The sequence below is a fragment of the Macaca nemestrina genome, unplaced genomic scaffold, assembly GCF_043159975.1.
Source record: "Macaca nemestrina isolate mMacNem1 unplaced genomic scaffold, mMacNem.hap1 Scaffold_65, whole genome shotgun sequence".
In the NCBI taxonomy this organism is placed as follows: domain Eukaryota; kingdom Metazoa; phylum Chordata; class Mammalia; order Primates; family Cercopithecidae; genus Macaca; species Macaca nemestrina.
Window position 1 is genome coordinate 203,561 of NW_027257814.1, and position 25,870 is coordinate 229,430.

Here is a 25,870-nt window from a genome sequence, read left to right on the forward strand (position 1 = left end):
GTAATATTTGTACTTCTGGTGTGATTTGAGCAACAACAAATTTTAAAATTAGAGAAGATGTGGTTTTTATTCTCTCCTTTCTACTTGCAACCTTGAAAATTCAAGTAGCAGCAAGGTTTGTTGAGAGTAACTTCCACCAAATAGAACCTATTACAAATGTACTACAGAGTGTCAAATAACCACATAGATGTAAAATAGAGATGCAGACACAGATATAAAATCCAATGGTTAAACCAAACTGAGAAATGCTTGCCAGTTTCATAGGACTTCTGAAACTTGACAAAAATGTTGGCTAAGGGATACAAGATGTTATGAGATGAGTGAGATGCTTGGCCTAGAACCACAGGCTCTCTCCTCTTTACAGCAGAAAATCCATAAGGAAGTCAAATCTGAAAGAACCAGGTACCATTGAACGGCATCATCAGTCGTCCTTCCCATCCCTCGGCCAGCTGAGGTGAGTGCAGACAGTCGTTCACCAACATCCATCATCCATCCTCCAGGCCATGGCTACACTTTACTCCCAGGCTCCCTGTCATTATGTAGATTAGGTAAATCCTAGCCACTCTCACCTTAAGCCTACCCCTGCCAGCGTGGCAATCACCCAGTCCCAACCACAGCAAGGACAGCCGTGTCCGTGGGAACACAGAGCAGCGGTCTGAAAGGAACCTGGATCTCTGAATACCTCATGGAGCAGTCACCAGCCTGGAACATCCTCCCTGACGGCTTTGCAAGACAGAAAAACTCCTTGATTCCTCAAGCTACAATACTGCAGAGTCTCAGGTCACAGCATCCTTATCTACCCTCGTCAGGAACCGTTCATGCTCATCAAGACATGAGAACAAAACTGCAGTGGCACAGTCACACTCAACACAGACCACCTGCTGCTCACATTCATCATATTAACACCAAAAAGCCACCGTGGTGGATATCCTGGATGTGGACACTCGGCGGCTTTTTGCTGGAGATGCGCTTTGTGCATTTATCGCACGACCATCTTGGCATCAGGAGCTGCAGCGCAGATGGCAGCTGTGCATGTCACAGGGAGTCTTATTCGCTGGAATCTCAGCCAGCTCCCAGCATCAGCTCCCACAGGGTCCTCTCCTCTGGGAGCACGTGCTTGGACGCCACAGTGTCCTGTGGATCCACAAAACCGCGCTGTCCTCCCTGGCCACTGTGCCTGTCCACTGTGCCTGTTGCGGCTCCGATAGTCCTCCGTGTCTACCTGTTGGGGCTGGGATAGGCCGCCTTGTCCGCCTGCGAGTCCCGTGCACTACAAGATTACGCCATTCCAAGGCTGCTCGATGAGGCTTCACACGGGGGCATTGTATTTCATTCACTGCTAGGTTCTACACTGACTCTTATGACCCCGGGGAAGGACTAAGACTTAAATAGAACAGCGGCTAGGTGATACAAACCGCCGCTGTAATCAGAACATACCAAGACCAGGCCACAGGAAGGAAAAAGCAGCCCTGGGCCGCAGCCTGTTACCAAGTCGCTGACATCTCTGTCCAACATGGATAAAAAGACCCTCTTTCCTCCGAAGTCTAAAGCAACATATCGGCCCATCTAACAGTAATTCTGTTGTACATTTAACTTCATCTTGCCCTTCTAAGTGACTGTTCACGGTCTTAACACCTGAACAAGAATTTCTCAGTTGCTGAACCACTGTTCGTTATTCAGCAGATAAAATGGCAGCAGATTGCACCCCAGGAAGAAACACACCCAGTCACGGGCACAGAACGGGACATCAGCACAAACCGTTTCCCAGAAAAAAACGCATCTCTGCTTTGGGACATACCATCCCCGGTCTCCATGAGCTCGGCGTTGCAGTACTTGGGCGCTGTCCGGGACCCCGTGGAACCCTGTGGTCGCTCCATCTGTATGGAGTGCTCTGAGGTGTACGTGGTTACGTCAGGAGGTGCAGAATGATTATCTGTAAAGAAGCACATCGTGAGTGTTTCTGGTGGTTGTGGCGTTTGCTCTGCAGGTTGAGCAAGCCATAGCTCAGGAAGAGACGGGAGCGCAGACGCTCACCCTGGGGGTGCCGTGAGAAGCCAAAGCCGATCTCAGCCACGTCTGCCACAAACATCTGGCACAAAGGGGGACCCCAGCATAACTCATGTTGCCGAAAATGGAGTAGAGTTCGGTGAAACCTCAATTTCCTAACAGGAGCCACGTCAGCGGCATTTTAACCAGAATAACGTTAGACCGGCAATGGCAGGGCGCCAGGAAGCGTGTGTGTGTTCATGGAAGGGTCCCGTTTCCTATCGGCCACCGTCCACACAGCCCAGGGCTTTACTCGCGCTTTGGAGCCCAGGGCCTGGAAATGGAAACCCAGCTCTGAAAACTTCTGGGGATTTGGGGATGTCCCTAAAGCTCTCCGTGCCTCAGTTTCTTCATCAAATGGGAACAGTAATGGCTATGACCATGTAGGATCGGGGCGGGGGGGTTGGCCAGTGTGACTACGTTGTGCCTGGACTCCTTAGAACACTCACGCACACATGATCACAGATGCTAAGTTCTCATTCACAGGCTTCTGATTATCTCAGAAGGTCAAATGCACATCTGACTTTTTACTTCTCTTCTTTTGCCACACAAAATATTTCTGCTCTTCAAGTTTCATTATTTTGTCACAGCTTTTCCAAAAAACTCCCAAACTTATAGAAAATTTCCAGATAGTCTAGGAGGATTATCTTTGTGCCCAATTAGAAATTACCGGAACGCGATCACCCGAGAGTTACATTTGGGTCTCACTGAGCCCTGACGTACATGAGTTAGGAGCCCCTCATAGTTTGGATAAATTAATTCTTTGTACTAAAACTTCCTCCAGTATTGAAAGGGTAAACCCACAAAGGGAGGCCCAAGTGCAGTGATCCATTTATTCAAAAATATGTGTTTTCCTTGGTAAGATTCTGTGCATTTTCTTAAAATTGAATAAAATCCGAGGATACAAATGCTTCCACCCAGTGGCAGAGGCGGTGTCTGGCCTCCCCGTTCACGTCTGGCAGAGCCTTGGCCACTATCCTGCAATCCAATATACACATGGAATTTTATTATGGAAAAATACGTAGCAGTCACACATTTCTGTTCAATGTTTAGCCTGCTGTGATTTCAGGTAGGGTTATTAATTCACATAAACGAGTGTACATGTTCCTGAAACTGTGTCAAACTGAAGTTTAACACTGCTTTGCATTTGAGTACTACTTTGCAAACTTTTAAAGAGTATTTCTGTTTTCTCCTTTATACTCACAACAGTTGAGAGAGAAAAATTATTGTTTTCAATTTTTTTTCCCTCACTCAAGCCTAAAGCAGGAGAAGGGACTTCAAGATCCCAGCAGCAGTTATTGGGAAAAGTGAGACAGACCCAGCTCTCCTGACAGCAAACTCCTGTTCCAGACAGAAAACAGTTGACGCTTTCAGTGTCAGTGAGCACCGAAGGGGCTGGGACCCAAGTCAATCCCAAACACCTCTGGGTGTGAAGGAGTCAGTGATCTAGAAGTGAACATTCTGGGGTTCTGGGGTGTCTGTCGGCTATCTGATCACACATGACGTCCACCTGCTTCCCACTGAGGGTTTTGCAGAGATCAGGCTTTCCTGTGGTAGCTGGTGCCGGGAGGGTCTGAGCCTGCGGCTCGTGCTCCGTTATCGGCGACGTGGTACACAGTCATCTCCGGTTACTGCTTTAATAGAGACACACACCAAAACCTATTCAACCCAAGTCCCATACTTGATGGAAAACATTTTCTCCTGAACCATTCAAAGGCAGAGCGACGCGAGGCTCATCGTGGCTCCCCCACGTGTCAACTCTAGCTCTAGTAATTCTCACTTCACTCCTTTTCCACGGCATCTTCAAACGTTGTAGGGCAGTGATCCTAACTTTGCTCTTTTTCTAATACAGAGGATCTCCCTTGTCATAGAACCTACACAAAACAGTGCGCCACGCCCAAGAAATCTGAACACCTGTGGCAGACAGCAGCGTAAAGCGGCCGTGCTTAAAGCCCTCGTTTCCTTAAATGACTCCCGTGGTCAGGAGGAGCACACTTTAAAACCCTGTCCTGTTGACTGGGACTGTTAAGGTTTCACGCAGGAGCATAAGTGAGAAGAAAAGATAGAAGCGGATATGGCTGCAGGATTCCCCAGGAACACGAAAGGACTTATAAACAGAAGGCCCCTGGAATTCGGATATGGCTGCGGGATTCCCCAGTAACAAGGCCCCTGGAATTCCAGCTGTGGGAGGAACCTAGGCATGAGAAAAGCAGTACAGCAGCTTCCAGAAACAATCCAACCAAAGCACCCCAGGGGCCAGAGGGGCTCTGCGCTCTTTCCACTAAGGGATTCCACAGCCAAGATACAAACAGAGGAAAACGTGCACACACAAAGGGGTTTAGACAACAGGCACAGAAAGACACTGTGAAGCGTGCTCACCCATGGGGGTCTGGGCCATGACATCCGCTAGCCTGTGGGCAGCTCTGCTGCCCCCGCTCTGCGTGGAGGACGACGAGGTGGTGGACGTGGTGGAGCCGTGGATGGCCTGACTGATCCAGTGCTCCACTTTGATGCTGCCCTGGCTGGAGGTCGGGGCGCCCTGGGAGTCCACCTGCACTGAGCCTTCATCTTCTGAGCCATAAGAGGTATCTGTGTAAGAAGAAAGGCAATTTGCTATATGTTGCAGCAAAAACAGGCACTACAATCTCAGTCCCTGCAACACAGATTTACTTCACGCAAGTCTGAACAGTTGTTTAATGACTTTTTGCCGCAGACACTCTTGAGAATTTAAACCACTTTTCAGATAATGAACCATTTATTTTAGCATAATGAATTTTGCTTCCAAAGCACCTTATACAAACATGCTATAAGATGTTTGATACTGTCATCTCAAAGATGCACTGACACATTTCCTCTACACAGCAGTTTGGGAAGAAACCAAGTGTTTTCTTGTGTCAGTCAGAAAGTGAGAGGGCAAGGGGAGGCGGAGGGCCTGTGCAGCTCTCAGGAGTCTCAGTGTGACTATGTTTAGCCCCGGTTAGTCCTGAGATGCTCTTCTGGGCTCTGATTTATTTCTACGTTGGTGTGTGTGTTAGATACCCTTGCAGGTGATTTTTGCATCTGTGTGTTAGTTACCCATAGAGCTGATTTATTTCTACATCGGTGTGTTAGATACCCATGCAGGTGATTTCTGCGTCTGTGTGTTAGTTACCCATACAACTGATTTCTTTCTATGTCAGTGTGTTAGATACCCATGCAGCTGATTTATTTCTACATCGGTGTGTTCGATACCCATGCAGCTCTCTAAGGATCAAGACGCTGATGATGGTAACAGGAGGGAAAGCAGAATGTGCCTCACATAGAGCGGCCCCTCCACCTCCCCGTTTTCCTCTGGGGCACACAACAAACCCTCATGTTACATTTTGCACTCAAATCTATTCACCTTTACACTATTCGTTTCTTATACATTGTCATTATTGATTTTTCTATCTGTACAAATTGGATATCTTGGATTATGAGAAAATACATCCCTTTTTTCACTATAATTCGCGAGAACATTTTTCATTTAATAACTTTTCATGCAGCACCAAGGTTTTTGGGAATAAATTGCTGCTGTATTTGTTAAACTTCAACGTAAGAATGACACTCAGAATCCTACCTACAAGTGAGTGATGGGAGGCGCTGGCTCAGGTGAGCAGCTCCAGATCATTGGGTGAGAGAAGGAGTCACAGCAAATAATCTTAAGACACTGGTTTGCTTCTTAAAAGACAGTAAGGGCAAACAATATTCACACTTATTACCACTGTCACATGACTTACGCTGTTTGGGAATTTTTAAAAAAGTTTACTTGTTAGACAAGCAATAATATTAGGAGCCTGAAAATTCTCTATCATCTTGCTTTTTTTTCTTTTGAGACAGAGTCTTGCTCTGTTGCCCAGGGTGGGGTGCAGTGGTGTGATCTCTGCTCACAGTAACCTGTCACTCCCCGGCTCAAGTGATTCTCTTGCCTCAGCCTCCCAAGTAGCTGAGATTATAGGCAAGTGCCACCATGCCTGGCTCATTCTTGTATTTTTAGCAGAAACGGGGTTTCACCATATTGGCCAGGCTGGTCTCGATCTCCTGACCTCGTGACCTCATGATCTGCCTGCCTTGGCCTCCCAAAGTGCTGGGATTACAGGCATGAGCCACTGCGCCTGGCCGACCCTGCCTTTTAAGAAAACTTACACAATTTATATAAAAGTAAAAGTAAAACTGACACAGCCTTGAGACTTTTGAGAAAGGTACACAACCAGGTGTCCATTTGGAGCACAACCATCTCCCCAGAACGTCTTCTCAAAACCCTTTCCAATCTTTCATTCCTCACTCCCACCTACCTTTTCCAAGAAACCTGCAGAATAATGTGATATAGACACTCGACAGAAAAGCAGCAAACCAAGCAAGCAGCATATGAAATGGATGATACAGCATGACCAGTGGTGACTAGAATTACACACCATGGGGACAGGAAGTCAGGTTGATTTAACATTCAAAACTGAATTAATGTCATACGCGGTAAAGAATTACGGAGTAGAACCGCGTGTTAACCTTAGGAGACATAGAAAAGTACTGACAAATTCAAGAGAACGAAACTCAACAAACCATGAATAGAAGGCAATTTCCTCAACCTGTTAAAGTACATTCATGAAAAGCCACAGCTAACATTGTATTTAATGGTAAACAATAGAATGCGTTTTCCCTAAGATGGAGAACAAGACAAAGATGTCCCCTCTTGCCACTTTTATTCAACATTATCTGGCAGGTTCTAGCTGGTGAAATAAATTAACAAGTTTAGTAATAAAGACATCCAGATTAGAAAGGAATAAAAGTGTCTTTATTCATAGATGACCTGACTTTGGCATGTAGAAAATGGCAAGAAGTACACCAAAAATTACTAAAACAAAGTTTGATGGGATCATAGGACACAAGATAAAGATATACATATACTAGCGATAAAAAACCTGAAAATAAAATTAAGAAAATCGTTCCATTCACAATAGCATCAAAAGCAGAAGACATTCAGCTGAACTTCTAACAAAAAGGTGCAAAATGTGTACAATGACAACTATAAAACATTACGGAGAGACATTAAAGATCCAAATAAATGGAAACTAAATAAATGGAGGCAGATTCATGATCGTGAATTCGAAAACGCAGCATTATCAAGACAATTCTTCCAAAACTGTTCCATTAATTCAAGGCACTGCCTAATAAAATCCCAGAAGGCTGTGTGTGAAATGGAAAGCTTATTCTCAATTTTATCTGGAAATACAAAGGACCTACAATAGCCAAAATAAATTTGAAAAAGGGAAACAATGTTGGAAGACTTCACTATCTGATTTCAAAACTTTACATAAAGTCATAGTTATTAAGGCAGTGGTATTAGCACAAAAATAGATGTATACATCAAAGGAACAGAATTAAACTCAGAAATAAAGCCTTATATTTATGATTAATTTATTTTTGACAAAGGTCTCAAGACAATTCAGTAAAAGAAAGGTAGTTTGTTTTTTCAACAAATGTTGCAGTGGCAACTGGGTACCCACAGACCAAAAAGAAAAACCGTGGGGGAAAGAATCCCCCAAACCAAACGAAAACAAAAATCCGACTTAGATCTTTACTGCACACACAAAAATTAACTCCAAATGGATCACAGACCTAAATGAAAGAACAGTAAGACCATGACACTTCTAAAACTCCCAAAGACACAACCCATGAAAATTAGTGAAATGGACTTCATTAAAATAGAAAACTAGTAAGTTTTAAAAGATGATTATCTCCCTATAACTAATGTAACAAATTACCTTGATCTTAGTGGCTTATAACAAGACAAATCTATTATCCTATTGATGAAGAAGTCAGAAGTGTAAAATCTAAGTGTCAGCAGAACTACGTTCCTTCTGGAGGCTTCAAAGGAGAATCCATTTCTTTACCTTTCCCAACTTTTAGAGGCCACCTGTGTCCCTGACTCATGGCCCCTCTTCATCTTTAAAGTGCACCAATCCAGTCTCCAGTTCTTTTCTCTTTTAAGGACCTTCTTGATTACAGTGGGTCTACCTACTTAAACCAGGATAATGGTCCCATCTCAAGATCTTAAATTAATCAGCTGCAAAATGCCTTTTAACCACTTCAGACAACAGGTTCATAAGTTCTGGGGAATAGGACCTGGGTATCTTGGGGGAAAGGCTTTGTTCCGTCTGCTACATAGTAGTTTGTTCTTTCACTGAGAAACGTTACATCTGTAAAACTCTTATATTCAGATTGCATAAGGCACCTGTAACCCATAAGATGACAACCAACCCATTTACAACATGAGCAAAAAATCTGAACATTTTACCAATATATACAAATGGCTATGAATAGGAATTAGCACATTAAAAGCTAATAAGCACATTAAAAATGCTTAGCATCATTCATTGTTGCAAAGTAAATACACAATGATATACCATTCCACATCAATTAGAATGACAAAAATAAAAATAACAGTAACTATTGGTGGTGATGATGTGGAGAAACTGGGATGAGCATATGCTGCTGGTGGAAATGTGAAATGGTGCAGTTATTTTGTAAATAATTTGGCAGTTTTTAAAAAGCTAAACCTAAACTTACAATAAGACTCAATCATGCTACTTGGCATCCACTTAAGATAAAAGAAATTATATGCATACACAAAGATATGTACATTAATGTCAATGGCAGCTGAATATGGAAACAATGAATAACCAACTGGTAAATGAATAAACAGAATGTGTCATATCTATCAAATAGAATATAAATAAATAATAAGAAATAAACTACTGGTGCATGGTACAGCAAGGACTTCAAAACAGGTAAAGGAGGCGTAGAGAAGTGTGTACATTGTATGATTTTATATCATAAAATTATAAGATCATAAAAAAACCAAAAACCATAAAATCAGAGTAAAATATTCTATGATTTTATATTCTAGAAAATTTAGAGTGCACTGTTATGATTTCTAGGGTTCTTTTCCGTAGAGCTAACCTTTCATCTGATATCCTTTGCAATCAGCCAAGTACATTCTTTAGCACGTTTATAGTGTAGTTCTGCTGATAACACATTCTCTCAGCTTTCATATTTGGGAATGTGTTGTTTCACCCCTGTTTATAAAGGAGATTTTCCCTGGATATGAGTTGACAGGCCTTTCTCCTGCTTTTAGTGCTTTAAAAAAATGTCTTTCCATGGTCTTCTGGTCTCCACTGTATCTTCACAGAAGTCACGCGTTTTTGAAATGCTTCTCTGGTATGTAACGTGTCTTTTCCTTCTGAGTCCTTTCAGGATCTCCTCTTAATCTTGGGATTTCAGTACTTTGGCTATCATGAACTCGGATGTGCTTCTTGTTATACTTGTTCTGCTTGGAGTTCACTGAACTTCTCGGGGCCGGACACAGGTGTTTGACATCAATCTGAGAAAATTTTGACTCCTTTTTTCAAAGGTTCTTGCTCTTCTCTCTCTTTTCCTTCTTGTATTACAAGTATATTGACGTATCACAGGAGCTTGAGGTTCTGTTGGCTTTTCTTTCCATTTTGTTTCTCTGGGCTTCACTTTGGTTAATTCCTTTTCATCTCCCTTCGAGCCCACAGACTTCATCTTCCTTCTCCAACCTGTTAAGCCCATCAGCGCCATTTCATCTCAGTGTCATATTTTCCAGCTTCATAGTGATGTCTCATGTATACCCTATATATGCACAGCGTCTCCTATCATGGACATTGCCTACCAGACTGGTACATTTGTCACAACTGATACTTCTACAGTGAAACATCATTACCACTCCAACTCCATCATTCACATCAGGGTTCATTCTTGGTGTTGTACAATATATGGCTCTGGACAAATGCATAACATGTATCCACTATTACAGTATCATACAGAGATCACGTGATACTAAAAACTCTCCTGCTCTGCCTATTCATCCCTGCCTCCCCCTGGCAACAACTGATCTTCTTACAGTCTCCATAGTCTTGCCTTTTCCAGGATGTTGTAAAGCTGGAATCATACAACAACCTTTTCAGATTGCTTCTTTCACTTAGCAATATGCCCTTTAAGTTTCCTCCGTGTCTTTTTATGGATAGCTCATTTATTTTCAGCCTCAAATAATATCCCATTGTCTGGATGTACCACAGCTCACTTATACATTCACCTACTGAGGGGCATTTTGGTTGCTTCCAAGTTTTGACAACTATGAATAAGGCTGCTCTAAATATCTACTTGCAGGCTTTTGTGTGTAGACATAAGTTTTCAACTGCTTTGAGCAAATGCCAAGGAGTGTAATTGCTTTATCATATGGTAAGAGTATAGTTAGTTTTGTAAGAAACCACCAATCTGTCTTCCTAAAGGCTGTTCTATTTTTATTAAGACCCGCCATGAATGAGAGAGAATTCCCACAGCTCCACATCTTCACAGGCTTTGGTGTTGATAGTGTTCTGGATTCTGGTGTAGTGATATCTTACTGTTGCTTTCATCTGCATTTCTCTATGACACGTGATGTGAAGCATCATCTCATACGTCGATTTGCCATCTCTATATCTTCTTAGATGAGGCATCTGTTAGTCTTTGACCCATTAATGTGATGAATTACGTTAATTGGCTTTTCAATGTTAAACCGGCTTTGGATACGTGAAATTCCATGTGGTTTTAGTGCACAATTTTTGCTAGATTTGCTAATATTTTATTGAAGATTACTGCATCTATGTTCATGAGAGATGTTCTGTAGTTTTCTTGTAATATTTTGTTATAAAATGGTATTTGATATTAAAATGATGCTGGCTCTATAGAATGAGTTAAGAAGTATTCCTCAGCTTCTATGTTCTGAAAGAGATTGTAGATAATTGGTATAATTTCTTCTTAGATATTTGGTAGAATTCACCAGTGAACCCATCTGGGCCTGGCACTTCCTGTTTTGAAAGGTTATTAACCACTGATTCAATTTAACAGATACAGGCCCATACAGATCGTTTCTTCCTGTTCAAATTTTGGCAAATTCTGTCTTTAAAGAAATTGGTTCATTTCATCCACGTTATCAAATTTGTGGCCATAGAGTTATTCATAATTTTTATTATCCTTTTAATGTCCATGGGATCTGTAGTTATGTCCCTTATTTCATTTCTGATATTGGTAATTTATCTGCTGTATTTCTTTTTCTTGTTAGAGGCTTACAGATTTTCTCTCAAAGAACCAGCTTTTGGTTTCATTGATTTTTCTCTACTGATATTCTGTTTTCAATGTATTGATTTCTGCTCTTTCATTATTTGTCTCCTGCTTAGAATTTAATTGGATGTTCTTTTTCTAGTTTTCGAAGGTGGAAGCTGATTGATTTTAGATCTTATTTTTAACGTATGCATTTAAATCTATAAATTTCCCTATAAACATTACTGTCACTGCAGCTCACAAATTTTAACAAGTTTTCATTTTCATTTACTTCAAAAATTCAAAGAAATCTTTAGGTTTCTTCCTTGAACAATGTATTATGTATAAGTGTACTGTTTAATATCCTAATATATTTTCCAGTCGTCCATTATTGATTTCTACTTTACTGTGGTTGAGAACATACTTGTTTGATTCCTATTCTTTTAAATGTGTTAAGGTGTGTTTAATGGACCACAACATGGTATGTCTTGGTGAATGTTGTGTATTCTGCTGCTGTTGGAGGAAATAGTCTATAAACTTCAGTTATATACAGTTGACTGAGGATGCCGATTTCAATTTTGTCCTTACTGCTTTTCTGGCTACTGAATTGGTCCATTTCTGATAAAGGGGTGTTAACGTCTCCAACTATAATAGTGGGTTAATTATTTCTCCTTGAAATTTATCAGTTTTTACTTTGGAATTCTGATACTTTGTTAGCAAAAGTACATTTAAGGATTGTTACATCTTCTTGGAGTATTGACCTCTTTATTATGTAATAGTCATCTCTGGTAACTTTCCTTGATGTAAAGTCGACTCTGTCTAAAATTAATATCACCACTTCCATTTTTCAAAATGAGTGTTGGCCGGGCACGGTGGCTCATGCCTGTAATCCCAGCACTTTAGAAGGGCAAGGCAGAATGATCACCTGAGGTCAGGAGTTCAAGACCAGCCTGGCCAACACGGTGAAATCCCATCTGTACAAAAATAGAAAAAATAAATAAATTACGCAGGCATGACGACAAATGCCTGTAATCCCAGCTACTCGGGAGGCTGAGGGAGAATCACTTGAACCTGGAAGGCAGAGGTTGCAGTGAGATATCAGGCCATTGCACACCAAAAAATTAGTGTTAACATTTATATCTTTTGCCATCCCTTTACTGTTGATCTATATGTATGTCTTTATATCTAAAGTGGATTTCTTATAGATAATATATAGTTCGGTGCATTTGGACTGACATTGAAAGTAATAATATACAGTTGAATTAACATCTACCATATTTGTTACTATTTTCTATTTGTTGCCCTTGTTCTTTGTTTTTGTCTTTCACTTTTTTTTCCTTGTGGTCTTTATTGAGCATATTCTATGATTTATTTTCTTTCCTTTCTTAGCATATCAGTTACTTTTTTTTTTTTTTTTTAAGTGGCTGCCTTGGAATTTGCAATATAAATTTACAAGTAACCCAAGTCCACTTTCAAATGACACTACACTGGTTTCTTGATAATGCAAGCACACTATAATAACAAAATAACCCTAATTCCTAATTGCTCTCTCCCATCCCTTGGGTATCACTGCTCTCATTCATTTCACTTATATTTAAGTGTGTGTATATGACATATACATAAGCATATAATACAGTATATTTACTGTCGCTATTATGAATGAACTGTTAAGTTAGATCTGTTAAGAAAAATGAAAGATTTTCTTCTACCTTCACTATTTCTTCTTTAATGCTTTTTGTTTTTCTATTTATTTTTTTAAACAGACAAGGTCTTTCTCTGTTGCCCAGGCTGGAGTGGAGCAGCATCATTATAGCTCACCGCAGCCTTGAACGGGATCCTGGGCTCAAGAAGTGACCCGTCTCAGCCTCTCAAAGTAGCTGGCACTATAGGTGTTGGCCACCACGTTTGGCTTTTTTTTAATGAGACAGAGTCTCACAACGTTGCCCAGGCTGGTCTCAACTAAGCGGCCTCCAGCTCTACTCCCATCTTTGCCTCCCAGAGTGTTAGGATGACAGCTGTGAGCCCTGTAAACAGACTGTGCTCTTCCTTTCTTTGTGCACAGCTGAGTTACTGACCTCTACTATTTTCTCTAGAGAACTTTGAACATTTTTTGCAAGGCAGGTCTACCGGCAACAAATTTTTCAATTTTTGTAGGAGAAGGTCTTTTCTTTTTCTTCACTTTTGAAAGATAATTTCACAGAGTATAGACTTCTAGGTTAATGGAATTTTTTTCCTCTCAATAGTTTAAATACTTCACTCCACTTCTTGCTTTCATGGTTTTTGAGGGGAAGTTGAAAATAATTCTTATCTTTGATCCTCCATAGGGAAGGAGATTACTCTGGTTTCTTTGCTTTTTAATCTTTGATTCACCATAGTTTCAATATTTTATGCCCAAATAGAGTTTATTTTTGTTTTGTTTTTGTCGTCATCGTTTTTACATTTATCCTTCTTGGTGTTTCTTGAGCTTCCTGGATCTATGGTTTGGTGTCTGGCATTAATCTGAGGAAATTCAGCTATTACTGTTACAAATATTTCTTCTGTTCCTCTTTCTTCCCCCTTGTATTACCGTTATGCATATTTTATGCCTCTGTGGAAGTCCCATAGTGCTTGGATACTCCGTTCTTTTTTGCTTTTCAGCTCTGGAGGTTGGAGTTGGGTATTTCCCTTTCTCCCAGGTCAGAAGGCTCTGATAAAATCCCACCAGGTTAGTCTCCACTTAACTAGCTTCTCAGGAAGGTGGACCTAGTGAAGAGTGCACTTGCATATTGAAAAATGATTCCTATTCTCTTTCCCCTGTAGTAAGTATGAGGGGATTTTTCTCTGATGTTTACTTCGAGAACCTGATTGAGCTTCTGATGATACAACTCACAAAAGCACGAGACCCATATGCACAGGCCTCCTGGAGGTTTTAACTCTCAGACGTGGCCACACCTCACCACAGCAATTTGTCAATTCCAGTTCAGGGTTTCCAATCCCAGCGTGGGTTCCTTGGAGCATTGTGCTCCAGTGTATGGTGATTCATCTGCTTTACCTGTCCAGCCAATCTGGGGACAGTGGCTTGCCGGTGACCTCACGTCTCTTGCAGGTTTAAGAAGAGCTGCTGATTTTTCAGTTTGCTCAGCTTTTTACCTGTGAGGAGGGAGTGACAATTCTCAAGATTATCGTGTACATAACCTGAAATTCCCCAACTCCATTATAGTGAAAAGTGTCTTCCCTTCCTCTGGCTCAAGAATTAAAATATTTTCATTCTCTGACACGTTGTACTCTGATTCCCTAAATATTTATAATTGCAGATTTAAAAACTCAGTTTTCTGCTGTATCAGACATGTAGACTGGCACTTTCCAACAGAATTATGAGAGTCCTGTTATAGAACTTGAAACCTTCCTTGTAGCCTCATAACCTTCCTTGTAGCCTCATATAAATATATAAACAGGTATAATTAATTTTACTGGTATATTTTTAACTCAAAATGCTCATACTATACTTGCAATAAGAAATACAAATAGGCCGGATGCGGTGGCTCAAGACTGTAATCCCAGCACTTTGGGAGGCCGAGGCGGGTGGATCACGAGATCGGGAGATCGAGACCATCCTGGCTAACACGGTGAAACCCCGTGCCTACTAAAAATACAAAAAATTAGCCAGGCGTGGCAGCGGGCAGCAACTTGGGAGGCTGAGGCAGGAGAATGGCATGAACCCGGGAGGCGGAGATTGCAGTGAGCCGAGATCACGCCACTGCACTCTAGCCTGGGCAACAGAGCTAGACTCCGTCTCAAATTAAAAAAAAAAAACAAATACAATATTTTCTATTTTTTATATTAACTGGCATGTCTTTCACGCAGCAAATCCAGTTCAGACCAGGCACACGTCATGTGCTCAGCCGCCGCATGTGGTGAGTGACAGAGACCATCCTGCATGTGTGTGCACTTTTTACTGCCTTTTTCTTGACCACAGATTCTACCCCCCGTTTCTCTGTGTATGCGGTGATTATTTGCTGAATATTACACATTGTGGGTAACTTGTTGAGCACACTCAGGATCCCTAACCTCCCTCTGAAGCTTTCCAGCTCTTGTTTTAGCAGTTAGCACAGGCACGGCTGGGTCATCGTGACATGGGCAGGCTTGGTTGGATTCGCTGTTGGTGTGAATCTGTGGAGAGCTCCCATCCTGCACCCACTTGGGTCTCCCCATCCTGGACGTGGTAAGATGGCCATGCTCCGCCCACACCTGAGCTCTCTCTGATCTCCCCCTCCCGGACATGGTAGGACGGCCATGCTCCGCCACACCTGAGCTCTCTCTGATCTCCCCCTCCCGGACATGGTAGGATGGCCATGCTCCGCCACACCTGAGCTCTCTCTGATCTCCCCCTCCTGGACGTGGTAGGGTGGCCATGCTCCGCCACACCTGAGCTCTCTCCGAGCTCCGCCTTCTGGATGTGGTAGGATGGCCATACTCCGCCCACACCTGAACTCTCGGCACCACGGTCTGCAGGTGTTCTCCAGAGGGCAAGTGTACTGTGGGTGCATCTCATTCATTCTCCTGCCCTCGCCCTCAGGTTCTGGCTGGTACAGCTGTGGTCACAGACTAAAAACAGCCACCTCATTCGTTTTGTGCAGTTTTACAGTTGTTTAGGGCAGATGGGTGATTTGGGTCCCTGTTCTCTCATCATGGCTAGAAGTAGTTTTGGCAAATTATTCTTTTATCTTTACATTCGGAAACTAAAGGAAAGTTTCACCCATAGAATACTAGCGTTGCGACAATCCTAATGAGAGTTTCTCCAGAAACTAGGATCCAGGTCAGCAGCCAGTCATTTCATAGAAGATAAACTTCAAGAACATTCTCTGAAGGGCAATGAAACTGAGTAAGATCTAACCACTGTTACCAACAACCAAGAAAAATAGGTAAGAAAATGCAGCTAAGATTTGGATCAAGTAAGTACGGTAATAAACATGCAAACTATCGCTAAGCACAAATAGGCTGGGAGTAAAAAATTTTTATGATATTGACATTTACGATTTTACAAAACTGCCCCATATGATGTATCAAGAGGACTCCTGATGAAAATTTACAAAGGATGCTTTATGGCTTATATAAAACTGTTGGTCAAATCCAAATATTTCACAAAAATAACATTTCAAATAATATTCTTTTATATTTTGCAGACATCTGTACAAGGAGGTTATTCATCACACATGACCCAGTAACGTTTGTCAGCGGTTGGATTCAATACGAGAAATAAGCAAATAACCGTAACCGCACTGTTTCTTCCATTTCAAAGTCTTTTCTCTTATACAAAGTGGTCAAGAAAAATGCCCGTTGCCTTACATACTGGTTAGTGCCAAAAATTTGGTTTAAAATATTTCAACCCTTGAAATATTTTACGTCCATGTTGTTAGTTACACAAAGAACACATACAAATACAATTATTTTGCCATAAGTTTTGGCAAATTGTAACCATTAACTAAACAAACAGGAGTAAGCATGTTATTTTTGAGATAGGGTCTTGCTCTGTTGCCCAGGCTGGAGTGCAGTGGCACGATCATGGCTCACTGCACCCTGATCCTCCCACTCCAGCCTCCCGAGCAGCTGGGACCACAGGCACACACCACCATTCCTGGCTGATTTCTGTATGTTTTGCAGGGATGGGCTTTGGAATGTTGCCCAGGCTAGTCTCAAATGCTGGGAACTCAAGCAATCTGCCTGCCTTGGCTTCCCAAACTGCTGAGGTTAGAGGCATGAGCCACCATGCCTGGCCTAATCATTTTTAAAGAGTCTGCATTTATTATCGTTATTTTTTTCTAATTGAGATGGGGGTCTTGCTCTGTTGCCCCGGCTGGAGTGCAGTGGTGCCATCTCAGCTGACAGCAACCTCTGCCTCCCGGGCTCAAGTGATTCTCCCACCTCAGCCTCCCAAGTAGCTGGGACTACAGGTGTACACCACCGGGCTCAGCTAATTTTTTGTACTTTTGGTGAAGACAAGATGTACAAAAGGCATTTCTGTACATTTTGCCATGTTGTCCAGGCTGACCTTGAACCCTTGGGCTCAAGCCATACACCTGCCCTGGGTTCCCAAATTACTGGAGTTATAGGCATGAGCTATCGTGCCCAGTCCTTCATTATGTGCTGTGGCTTAATATTAAAATAAGGAAAGGGAGGAGCCCAAGGGAGCACGTTGGCAGAAAGGGCTCCCTTGTCAACAACTTGCTAGCATGGCATTCACTCCCTTGCCTGGCTGGCACTGCGTTCTTTAGATGAAGAACACGTTATGTGTCAATGAGAAACAGAAACAACATAGGAACACCCTGTCTCTACAAACACTTAAAAATTAGCTGGGTGTGGTGTCGAGCATCTGTGGTCCCAGCTGCTTGAGGTTGAAGTGGGAGGACCGCGTGAGCCCAGGTGGTCACAGCTGCAGTGAGCCAAGAGCTGCCATCATGATGCTGAATTCCAACCTTGGTGACAGAGCAAGACCTTGTCTCAAAACAAAAAGCAACGAAAACCCAAAATGATGCACTCTAAGTTCTGTCCTTTAAATTCCAGTACCTTCATTTGTAAAGGTATGTAAAGGTGAAACTCAGGAGCTGCCTGTAGTAATGTGGACGTACGTTTGACCTCAGCTCTGATCTGAAGCACGTCCTTCTGTCTCACTGCTTGCCAAGACTAAGCTAAATTTCAGAAGTAAAAATACTCCCGAAAATGTTGTACATTTTCAACTATTCGTATTGTACCTTAAGTTTCTTTGGTATTGGAGCAAAAATACTGGGTCATTTAAAGTGATATGTAGCTTCAACGTGGGATGTAAGGTGATTCAGGTCCTTTGAGAAGACAAGCTTGCAACAACGGCATGAATAATGTTGGAATCAAAATCACAGAAACTAAACACCAAATAGTATAGGTTCAATCCGTGTCTCTAACAAGTATCTGGATAACTAAACTTTCTGCTTTACTTGGGTGTGAAGATCATGAAATGTAGTTTATAATTATTTGGGCAGAGAAAATAGAGAATTGGGGTAGTTATGTAAAATTCAAGATTAAAGAAAAGCAGTATTATATAGCAGAAATATAAATTGGCTATTACCTTCAGTAATTTAGATCAGGGGTTGGCAGGTCCCTGCACCAAATCTGGTCCGTTGTTCTTGTAAATAAAGTTTTATTGGTACACAGTCATACGCACTTGCTGTCACCCATGGCTGAGGGCAGAGTTGACTGGTTGTGAGAGACCTTATGGCCTGCAGGAACTAAAATACTAGCTGGCACCTTGCAGGCAAAGTTTATGACCTGATTCGGGTAGCTGCCTAAACTGTCCAATTCGCTTGTTCTAAAACAATCCAACAATGTAGCACACTTATCTGAAGATTTGAGAATATGCATGCAACAGCCTAATCAGAAGAAAAGTCCAATTCCACCCATAGGGTTACAAACTCTTCCCTTTTCCCTACAAGGAATTAAATGAATAAAACTGTGTGAGATTTTACTGGTATGTATCATATGTATCAATCTTGATGAAAAGTTAAAAATGTGTATTTATACAGATACATAGTGTTACTTTTCATGCACTGTTTTCGGACTTCTGGTTCACAAAATCTGCATTTCTGCACCATGATTTTGAAGGCAAAAACCCAACTTCTGGGCTAGCGGTCAATTCTGAGGCGCCCAGCATGTTCAGGAGGCAGTGTCGGGGAGCGTGTCCCTTACCTGGAGGGGTGTAGGCGTCCATGGAGGTCTACACGACCAGGGACCTGCGTTTGGAAGGCATAGGCACCGCCATCTTCTGCTCTTTGTGTCTGGCCAGAGCCGCCTGGACAGCTTCCGTGTGGACGTCTGAAATGGAGAGAGCTCAGTCACTCAGTTCTCAGCTTAGGTCCCAGAGGCCAAGCTGCACCCTCCTCTCTGTCCCCGCAGCACGGTTCATCCACCTTCTGAAACTCACCAACAGATGGGTGGGTGAGGAAAGAAAATCAGTGTTTACAGTTCCATAAAGACATTAAAATTTATTCACAGACTTTTAATTATTCATTTTATTACTGTAGAATCCATATCCGCAAGCAAACACTGGGTGTAAACTGCACTGAGATTTTTCTTTTTAGGGTGAATGCACCTTGATCTTTGGAGATTCTTTGTAGGTCACACGTTTGAGCCTCCAAATCCTTTCACTGTACCGTTGAGAGGCGTGTGCACGCCTCGCACCCCAACTCACACAGCCACGGTCGCAGCTCAGCTCAACACCGGCCATGGGCCAGGACTGTGTTGGCTATGGATATGGTTTGGCTGTGTCCCCACCCAAATCTCAACTTGAATTCTACATCCCAGAATCCCCATGTGTCGTGGGAGGGACTTAGGGAGAGGTAACTGAATCACTGGGTCCCGTCTTTCCTGTGCTATTCTCGTGATAGTGAATAAGTCTCATGAGATCTGATGGCTTATCGGGGTTTCCGCTTTTGCTTCTACCTCGTTTTCTCTTGCTGCTGACATGTAAGAAGTGCCTTTCGCCTCCCACCATGATTCTGAGGCCTCCCCAGCCATGCGGAACCGCAACGCCAACTAAATCTTTTTCTTCCCAGTTTCGGGTATGTCTTTATCAGCAGCATGGAAATGGACTAAAACAACCATTAAGACATTTTGTGGCTATTAACCCATTACATTAATTCCACACATTCACTGAATGCCTTCTCTGTAAGTCCCTACGGGTTGGGGTCGCAGTGGTGATAAGGCAGACAGTCTCATGGCATCTCACGCAGGCCACTTCTTAAGGGATGAGACAAGTGATAGATGGGCTAGAGAATTAAAGCAGAGACAGATGCAGCAGCAACTCCAAACTGTGAAGCCAGGGAAGAACCCTCTTAACACAGAATCAGAACAACAGGAATGAAACATACCGGCTGTCAAGACGAGAATCTTCGAGACACAGGCAAAAATCCGCTCAAAGGCCCTAAACTGTCAGTGAGAACGGTGTTAGCAGAATAAAACCACCACCACCAAAAATGGCCAGCGTGAGTGAAGACGAGTTGGGGCAGTTTTCTCTGAAGCTGCGAGAATGATCCCACTGAAAGAGAATCAGACGTGGCTTTCTGGCTTAAAACCCCCAAGCTGCCACCTGAGACAGGACCCAGACCCTCAGCATCATGCCCACAAGCAGCTCATCGCACTGCTTGGTCTTGTCAGCCTTTGTGCACACTTCTCTCCCTAACTAGATAAAGAGCCTGGTCATCTGGCCACTATTTCTAATTCCCAGGTCAAAAACCATTATGTGACTGACTTGGCTCATGGCCGAAAACTGAAGGGATCAATGAGGTGACAGTCCACTCACTTCCACAAATCGCTTTTTGTTTTGCATATTCTCCGTTTTAAACTTTTTGGATGTAATTTCAAAGACACAGAAAATCTGCAAGACCAGCGTAGTGAATTCCCACATAACTTACCAGGCTCAACTTAGGCCCAACTGCTCCTATCTTACATCACTGCTTTCCCCCCTCCCCCATGAATTTTCTAAGTCAAATGAAAATAAATATCAGATACTATATATCCTTCCATACCTAAATGTTTCAATGTATTTCCTAAACACAAGGATATGCTCTCACATTCACTTTCCTCAAGATCCGGAAATTTAACTGTCATATACAAAGTTCACTTTCAAATGCTGTCAACTGTCTCCATAATTTTCTTACTTTGTCTTCTTCTACGATCCAATCCAGGATGATGAATTGATTTGTCATGTGACTTTTACCCGTCCAGCATCCAAGTTTCTCACGTTTTGTGTTTCCTGAAATTGGAAATGTTAAAGAATACAGGTCAGTTATTTCACAGCTTGTCCTTTATTTTGGTATCTTCCGGACTAGACTCAGGAGTATGCATTTTAGCAGGGACACCGCAGAAGTCTGTCTTACGTGACAATGTTAACATCGGCAACTCAGTGAAGGTGGTGCTTAAGTGCCTCCAAAGCAAAGATGCTACTTCTCGCGTTGAAATTAAGATTTGGGAGGAGACACCCTGACACTATGTGCATATTCTGTTTTCCATGAATTCTCCACTACTAGTTTTAGCATCCACTGATTTCCTGTCATTCCTTCTAAATCATTAGATCTTCCATATTCACTGAAAAATAATTTTATCTTTCAGCATTCATTTACATATGTCCATATATACTCACGGAGTCTGGCTTCTTGGGTTATGATTCATAGTTACAATGGTTTGTTCTGTTGCTCAACTGGTCCCAGATTTGACACCGGATTCCCCAGCCCTTAGACCAGGGCTCCTTCTAGTGAAGAACGGAGTTTGGAAGCTAAGAGTGGGCACCGGGTGCTGCTGGGCATTGCCGGCAAGTAGAACACACACACGCATGTACACGCATGTGCACCCACACCCATCCACAGGCACTTCTATCCCTGTCTACATCTGTCGGGAGCCACCAGCTGATACTTGTACCTCCTGCTGCAACCTAATCCCACGTGATCCATTCCAGGCTTTGGCCTTTTCTTATTTCTACCTCTTACCAAGAAAGAAACCTGGCACCTGCAGCACTCAATATATTCACTGATTTATTAAGCTTATTTGCTTAAGTCTGGAGATACAGAAATGCTTTCAGAATTGCTATCTAATACCACGGTGAAAAATCTATCGAGTTCAGTGCTCATTTGTAATTATTTTTTCATTGTTTTTTTGGAAGGTAGGGAGTACAAAGTATACACAGTGAAATGTTCAGATCTTGAGTACACTTGGCACATTTCGATAAATGGAAATCTATTACCCTAATCAAATCTTTTGCATCAAAGTTCCCACAAGTCCCCTCCCAGTCAATCCCAGCCCTCAAGAGACAGCCACTGTTCATTCTCGAGGAGTGTTCTTGGCGCTCTTCCGTCACCCGAGACTCGCATAGATTCTCCATTGTCACATGGACTCCACGGCGTGGTGTTCACTCTCTGCTCAGTTCAAGGCTCCTGGAACTCATCCCCGTTGTCTGTTTTGGTTTCAGCATTTTGTACGTTTTTCCTGCTGGGAACAAGGACAATGTATGAATATATCAGAATTTGCTCATGTTTCTCCAGATGAGAGAGATTTATGTTGTTTCCAGTTCTTGGCTATGACAATTTACTCTGGAGATAATGTGCATTCTTTTACAAGGACACACATTTTCTGCTCTCCTTGGTGAACGTCTACAGCATACCTGCTGGGCCATATGGTAAGTGTACACATTTTTAAAGAAACTGCCACATTTGCTGAAGTGGCTGTGCCATTTTAAGTCTCCATCAGTCTGAGATCCAGTCTGTCATATCTTCACCAGCACCTGCTACTGTCCTCCCTTCTCCACTCTTGTGAAGGGGAACCTCGTGGGTTTAAGTTGTACTTACCCAATGACTCCCTGGTGAGCACCTCTCATGGGCCACTGGGCATCTGTATACATCTGTTGCGAAGAGTCCATCTTGCATGCTTGCAAAATTCACACCATTTCTGGTTGTTTGTACATTTCCTAAAATGTTCTAAATAAGGCCCTGTGTCTTCTGTACATCAAGCATCTCCCCCTGCTTCCAAGTCTTTATGCCTTTTAGTTCTCCTAACTAACTTCACGGACGAGGGCCCCAGTGTGCACCATGCGAACCTGAAGCACGGAGAATGGCCATGCTCCCGACACCCCTGACTGTGGGCAGAGCTCCCCGGCTGCCACCACCGAGGAGGGGGGTCAGCTCTTGTTTTTCAGGAGTGGCCTTTATCAAATGGAGAAAGTTCCCTTCTGTTCCTGATGTGATAGGAAATTCGTATAAGGACTATTAAATTTCAACAGATGTTTTCCAGTGTCTACCGGGAGGATAAAATGGGTTTTCTGCTTTATTTTTTGTTAATGTGGTGAATTACATTGATTTTTGAATGATGAGCCAAATGTGCAATGCAAAACTACAGATCATGAGAACAAACTCTAAGTGTTCATGGTATTCTTATCCCTTTTACATATTTCTGGGTTTGATTTAGTAAGAATTTGTTCAAAGCTTTGGCATCTGTATGTCAACAAGAGTGAAAGGCGTGAGATTTTGCCTCGCATGCAAACTAACAAAGGGGGCCAGCACCACCCCAATGCACTGAAAGAGCCAGGACATTTCCCGGCCAGAAACAAAGGGCTTGTCACACACAGTGGGGCAGCAGGACCCACTCACCCCTGTCGATATTCAGGATCCCACAGTGGGGCAGCAGGACTCACTCGCCCCGGTCAATACTCAGCAACGTCCTGTATCCCTGTACAACGACAAGATGTTATTTAGGCAAAACAAAATTAACGATCATGTAAAGAACTGCTTACATTTTTCTCTTCTGAGAAAATTTGTTTTTAGCAACCATGGCTCTCAAGGCACTCACTTGCACATTATACATAATACTGCTTGTGGCCAAAGTCATGGTACCTTCCTATTCTTATTTACCAAGAGTTCTGAAAGGTGAGTATTTTAAAGAGAAAAGAGGTATGTGGCTTACCCCAGGCTAAGGAGTGAGTTAGCTGGACAATTCTTGTGAAATATGTGCTTTTTCTAATTAGAAAATCTGAGAACAAGGTATCAGTGTGAGTCTGTTATCTCCATGAAGGAGTGAAATGGATGCTGGGAAATTGAAGGAGCTTCAGAACGGGAATCTCACAACCTCAAATGGGGAGACCAGCAATTGGGAAAGCAGTCACTCTGATTCATGGAGTTTTCGGAGATTCACGTCCACTCCGTCCTGCATTTGAGCGACTTTTCTTCTTGTGATGTGGACCCGATAGAAGAGAGGTCCCACGTAGACATTCGGCATTTGTGAGGGTCTGGCACCGTGACTCACTTCTACAGATTTAACATGTTTGTGTATAAATTACAATGGCTCAACTCTATAAAAACTGATAGCAGTTATGGATCAATTCCCTCATTTCTCACTTGGGCCACACTTCCTGTTTCTGCAAGAACATATCGCTTGGCTAGAAGGCACGATGTTGACATTGAAAGGAAAAAGGACCTTGTATAAAAATGATGTAGAGAATTCTTCTCAAAGGCCACTGGGACACACACTGTGTTGGTGACCAGCTGTCTACCGGCGCGGCAGCGAGAGAGACAGAGCTGCACGCGTGAGCAGTCACAGCTCCCGTGACCCACACCAAGACCCCCAGGGTGATGAAAGGCCAACCAGCAGCCTTGGAACGTACACTTCCTTCCCAAAATAGCTTCCCGAGAAACAACAAACAGTGATAATTGCAGGCATTTCTATGACTGGGAAGCAAGAAACCCTCCCAGTCCTGTTCCTTCTGCACCACATCCAGAACAGGCGTACACCCGGTGTAGAAAGCTCCCAAGGCCTGAACAGATCATTCGATTCTAATTCAGACTGACCTAATCTCTGCAGTGCAGTCCTACAAACAGACTTTCCAAAAGTTACCAAACCACTACCTCAAACCTCATGCTTTCTCTGCTTCGAAAGAGGACATGCGGCTCGGTTTATACGGCCACCAGAACACACACAGGGTATTATCTTATTGCCCTTCAGTGCCAAGAAGAATCCTGTGGTCTCTCACAGTAAAAACAAAACCACAGCCACCACAACCCAGCTTTTCAAGTTGCAGGGAGTTTTACAGCCTCTTTCTATGTCGTCTTCCTTTTTGCCCCAAACTGGATATTCTTTTTACTTTCTCCTTATTTCCTGAATATAATTTGATCAATATAATCAAAGTGCTTGTGTTAGAAGCAACTTTACTTAAAAAGAATTCAAAGAACTACATCAAAATATTAAGAGTAGCCATTTCAGGGTGACAAGAGAACAATATATTGTTTTTGTTCATTATTTCCAACATTTGCGAAGTTTTTTGCCTTGAGTGTAGTCACTTTTGCAATCAGAGGTTACAGTGCTTGATGGAATGAGGCCATGAAGCGCACACACCACCGAGTTTCTAACACAGAGCAATCTGTGAGGAAGGATGGAGACACAGGAAAGGTTCATTTTAAAGCAATGCAGGTGTTTTTTTCATAAAGGCAAAAGACATTTTTTAAAGTGTTTGCATCATACACAAGTCTGCTAAATTTGGTCAAAAAACAGAGAAAACAGTAACAGAAGAACGCTTTAGCCCACAAGGAGACCAGCACACCCAGCTCGAGACCACTCCAGATGAGGCGTGGAGAGTGGTTTCCTCAGCTGACCCACAGGATCGGGTAACACAAGCAGAAGGGAAACATGGGGACCACAGAGACATCAGACTGTGGACTTCATAGCAAGAGACAGCAACACAAACTAGCGGAGTAATTAAAAACTATGGTAAAAAGAGGTCCACATTCTATTTTAACCTGAAATCAGTGGCACGGGGACCACCACACCACCCTGCAGTTGCCTCCTCCCTCCCCCACACACAGCAGCCTCCTGGGACAACATCCTACTTCCAACTTGCAGTTGCCTCCCGTCCCACCCCCCCACAGTGGCCCCCTACAACATCATCCTACTTCCACCCTGCAGCTGCCTCCCATCCCCAACACACAGCAGCCTCCTGGGACAACCTCCTACTTGCCGGCCACAGCCTGGAGCCCCCAAAGCATGGAGGGGCTTAGCGAGCCACACAACATTCCCCCTTCACACCTGGGAAGTCAGCCCCTCACTGAAGTGGGTCCTGCGCCCACCAGCTGTGCACGATCAGAGGTGTGAGGTTACGGACCTGGTCACCCACTGTGCAGAGAGGCGTGAGGTCATGGACCTAGTCGCCCGTTGTGCACGA

At 42.9% G+C, this 25,870-nt stretch overlaps 2 protein-coding genes and 1 long non-coding RNA gene across 21 annotated transcripts in view; 2 read left to right on the forward strand and 1 right to left on the reverse strand.

Moving 5' to 3' along the window:
* Nucleotides 1–15,349, forward strand: part of LOC139361584 (disco-interacting protein 2 homolog C-like) — a 200,868-nt gene extending 185,519 nt beyond the window's left edge. For both annotated transcript variants that reach the window (XR_011619136.1, XR_011619134.1), the window contains one exon: nt 15,010–15,349. The gene's annotated coding sequence lies outside the window, so the exon portion shown is untranslated. The remainder of the gene's footprint in view (nt 1–15,009) is intronic.
* The window catches only part of LOC139361583 (disco-interacting protein 2 homolog C-like), a 247,759-nt gene that overhangs the window by 69,769 nt on the left and 152,120 nt on the right, over nt 1–25,870 (reverse strand). For 5 of the 18 annotated variants that reach the window (XM_071090166.1, XM_071090167.1, XM_071090165.1 and 2 more), the window contains 6 exons: nt 23,310–23,388; nt 20,832–22,152; nt 19,852–20,209; nt 18,862–18,987; nt 4,426–4,635; nt 1,799–1,933 (listed from right to left, as the gene is read on the reverse strand). In XM_071090166.1, the coding sequence (XP_070946267.1) occupies nt 1,799–1,933; nt 4,426–4,635; nt 18,862–18,883 (367 nt within the window). In that variant the 5' untranslated portion in view covers nt 18,884–18,987; nt 19,852–20,209; nt 20,832–22,152; nt 23,310–23,388. The other 13 variants (XM_071090173.1, XM_071090171.1, XM_071090180.1 and 10 more) reach the window with 9 other exon arrangements.
* LOC139361585 (uncharacterized) lies at nt 15,545–18,850 on the forward strand. Its single transcript, XR_011619138.1, has 3 exons — nt 15,545–16,067; nt 16,329–16,497; nt 18,778–18,850. It is a non-coding gene; the product is annotated as an uncharacterized lncRNA (long non-coding RNA).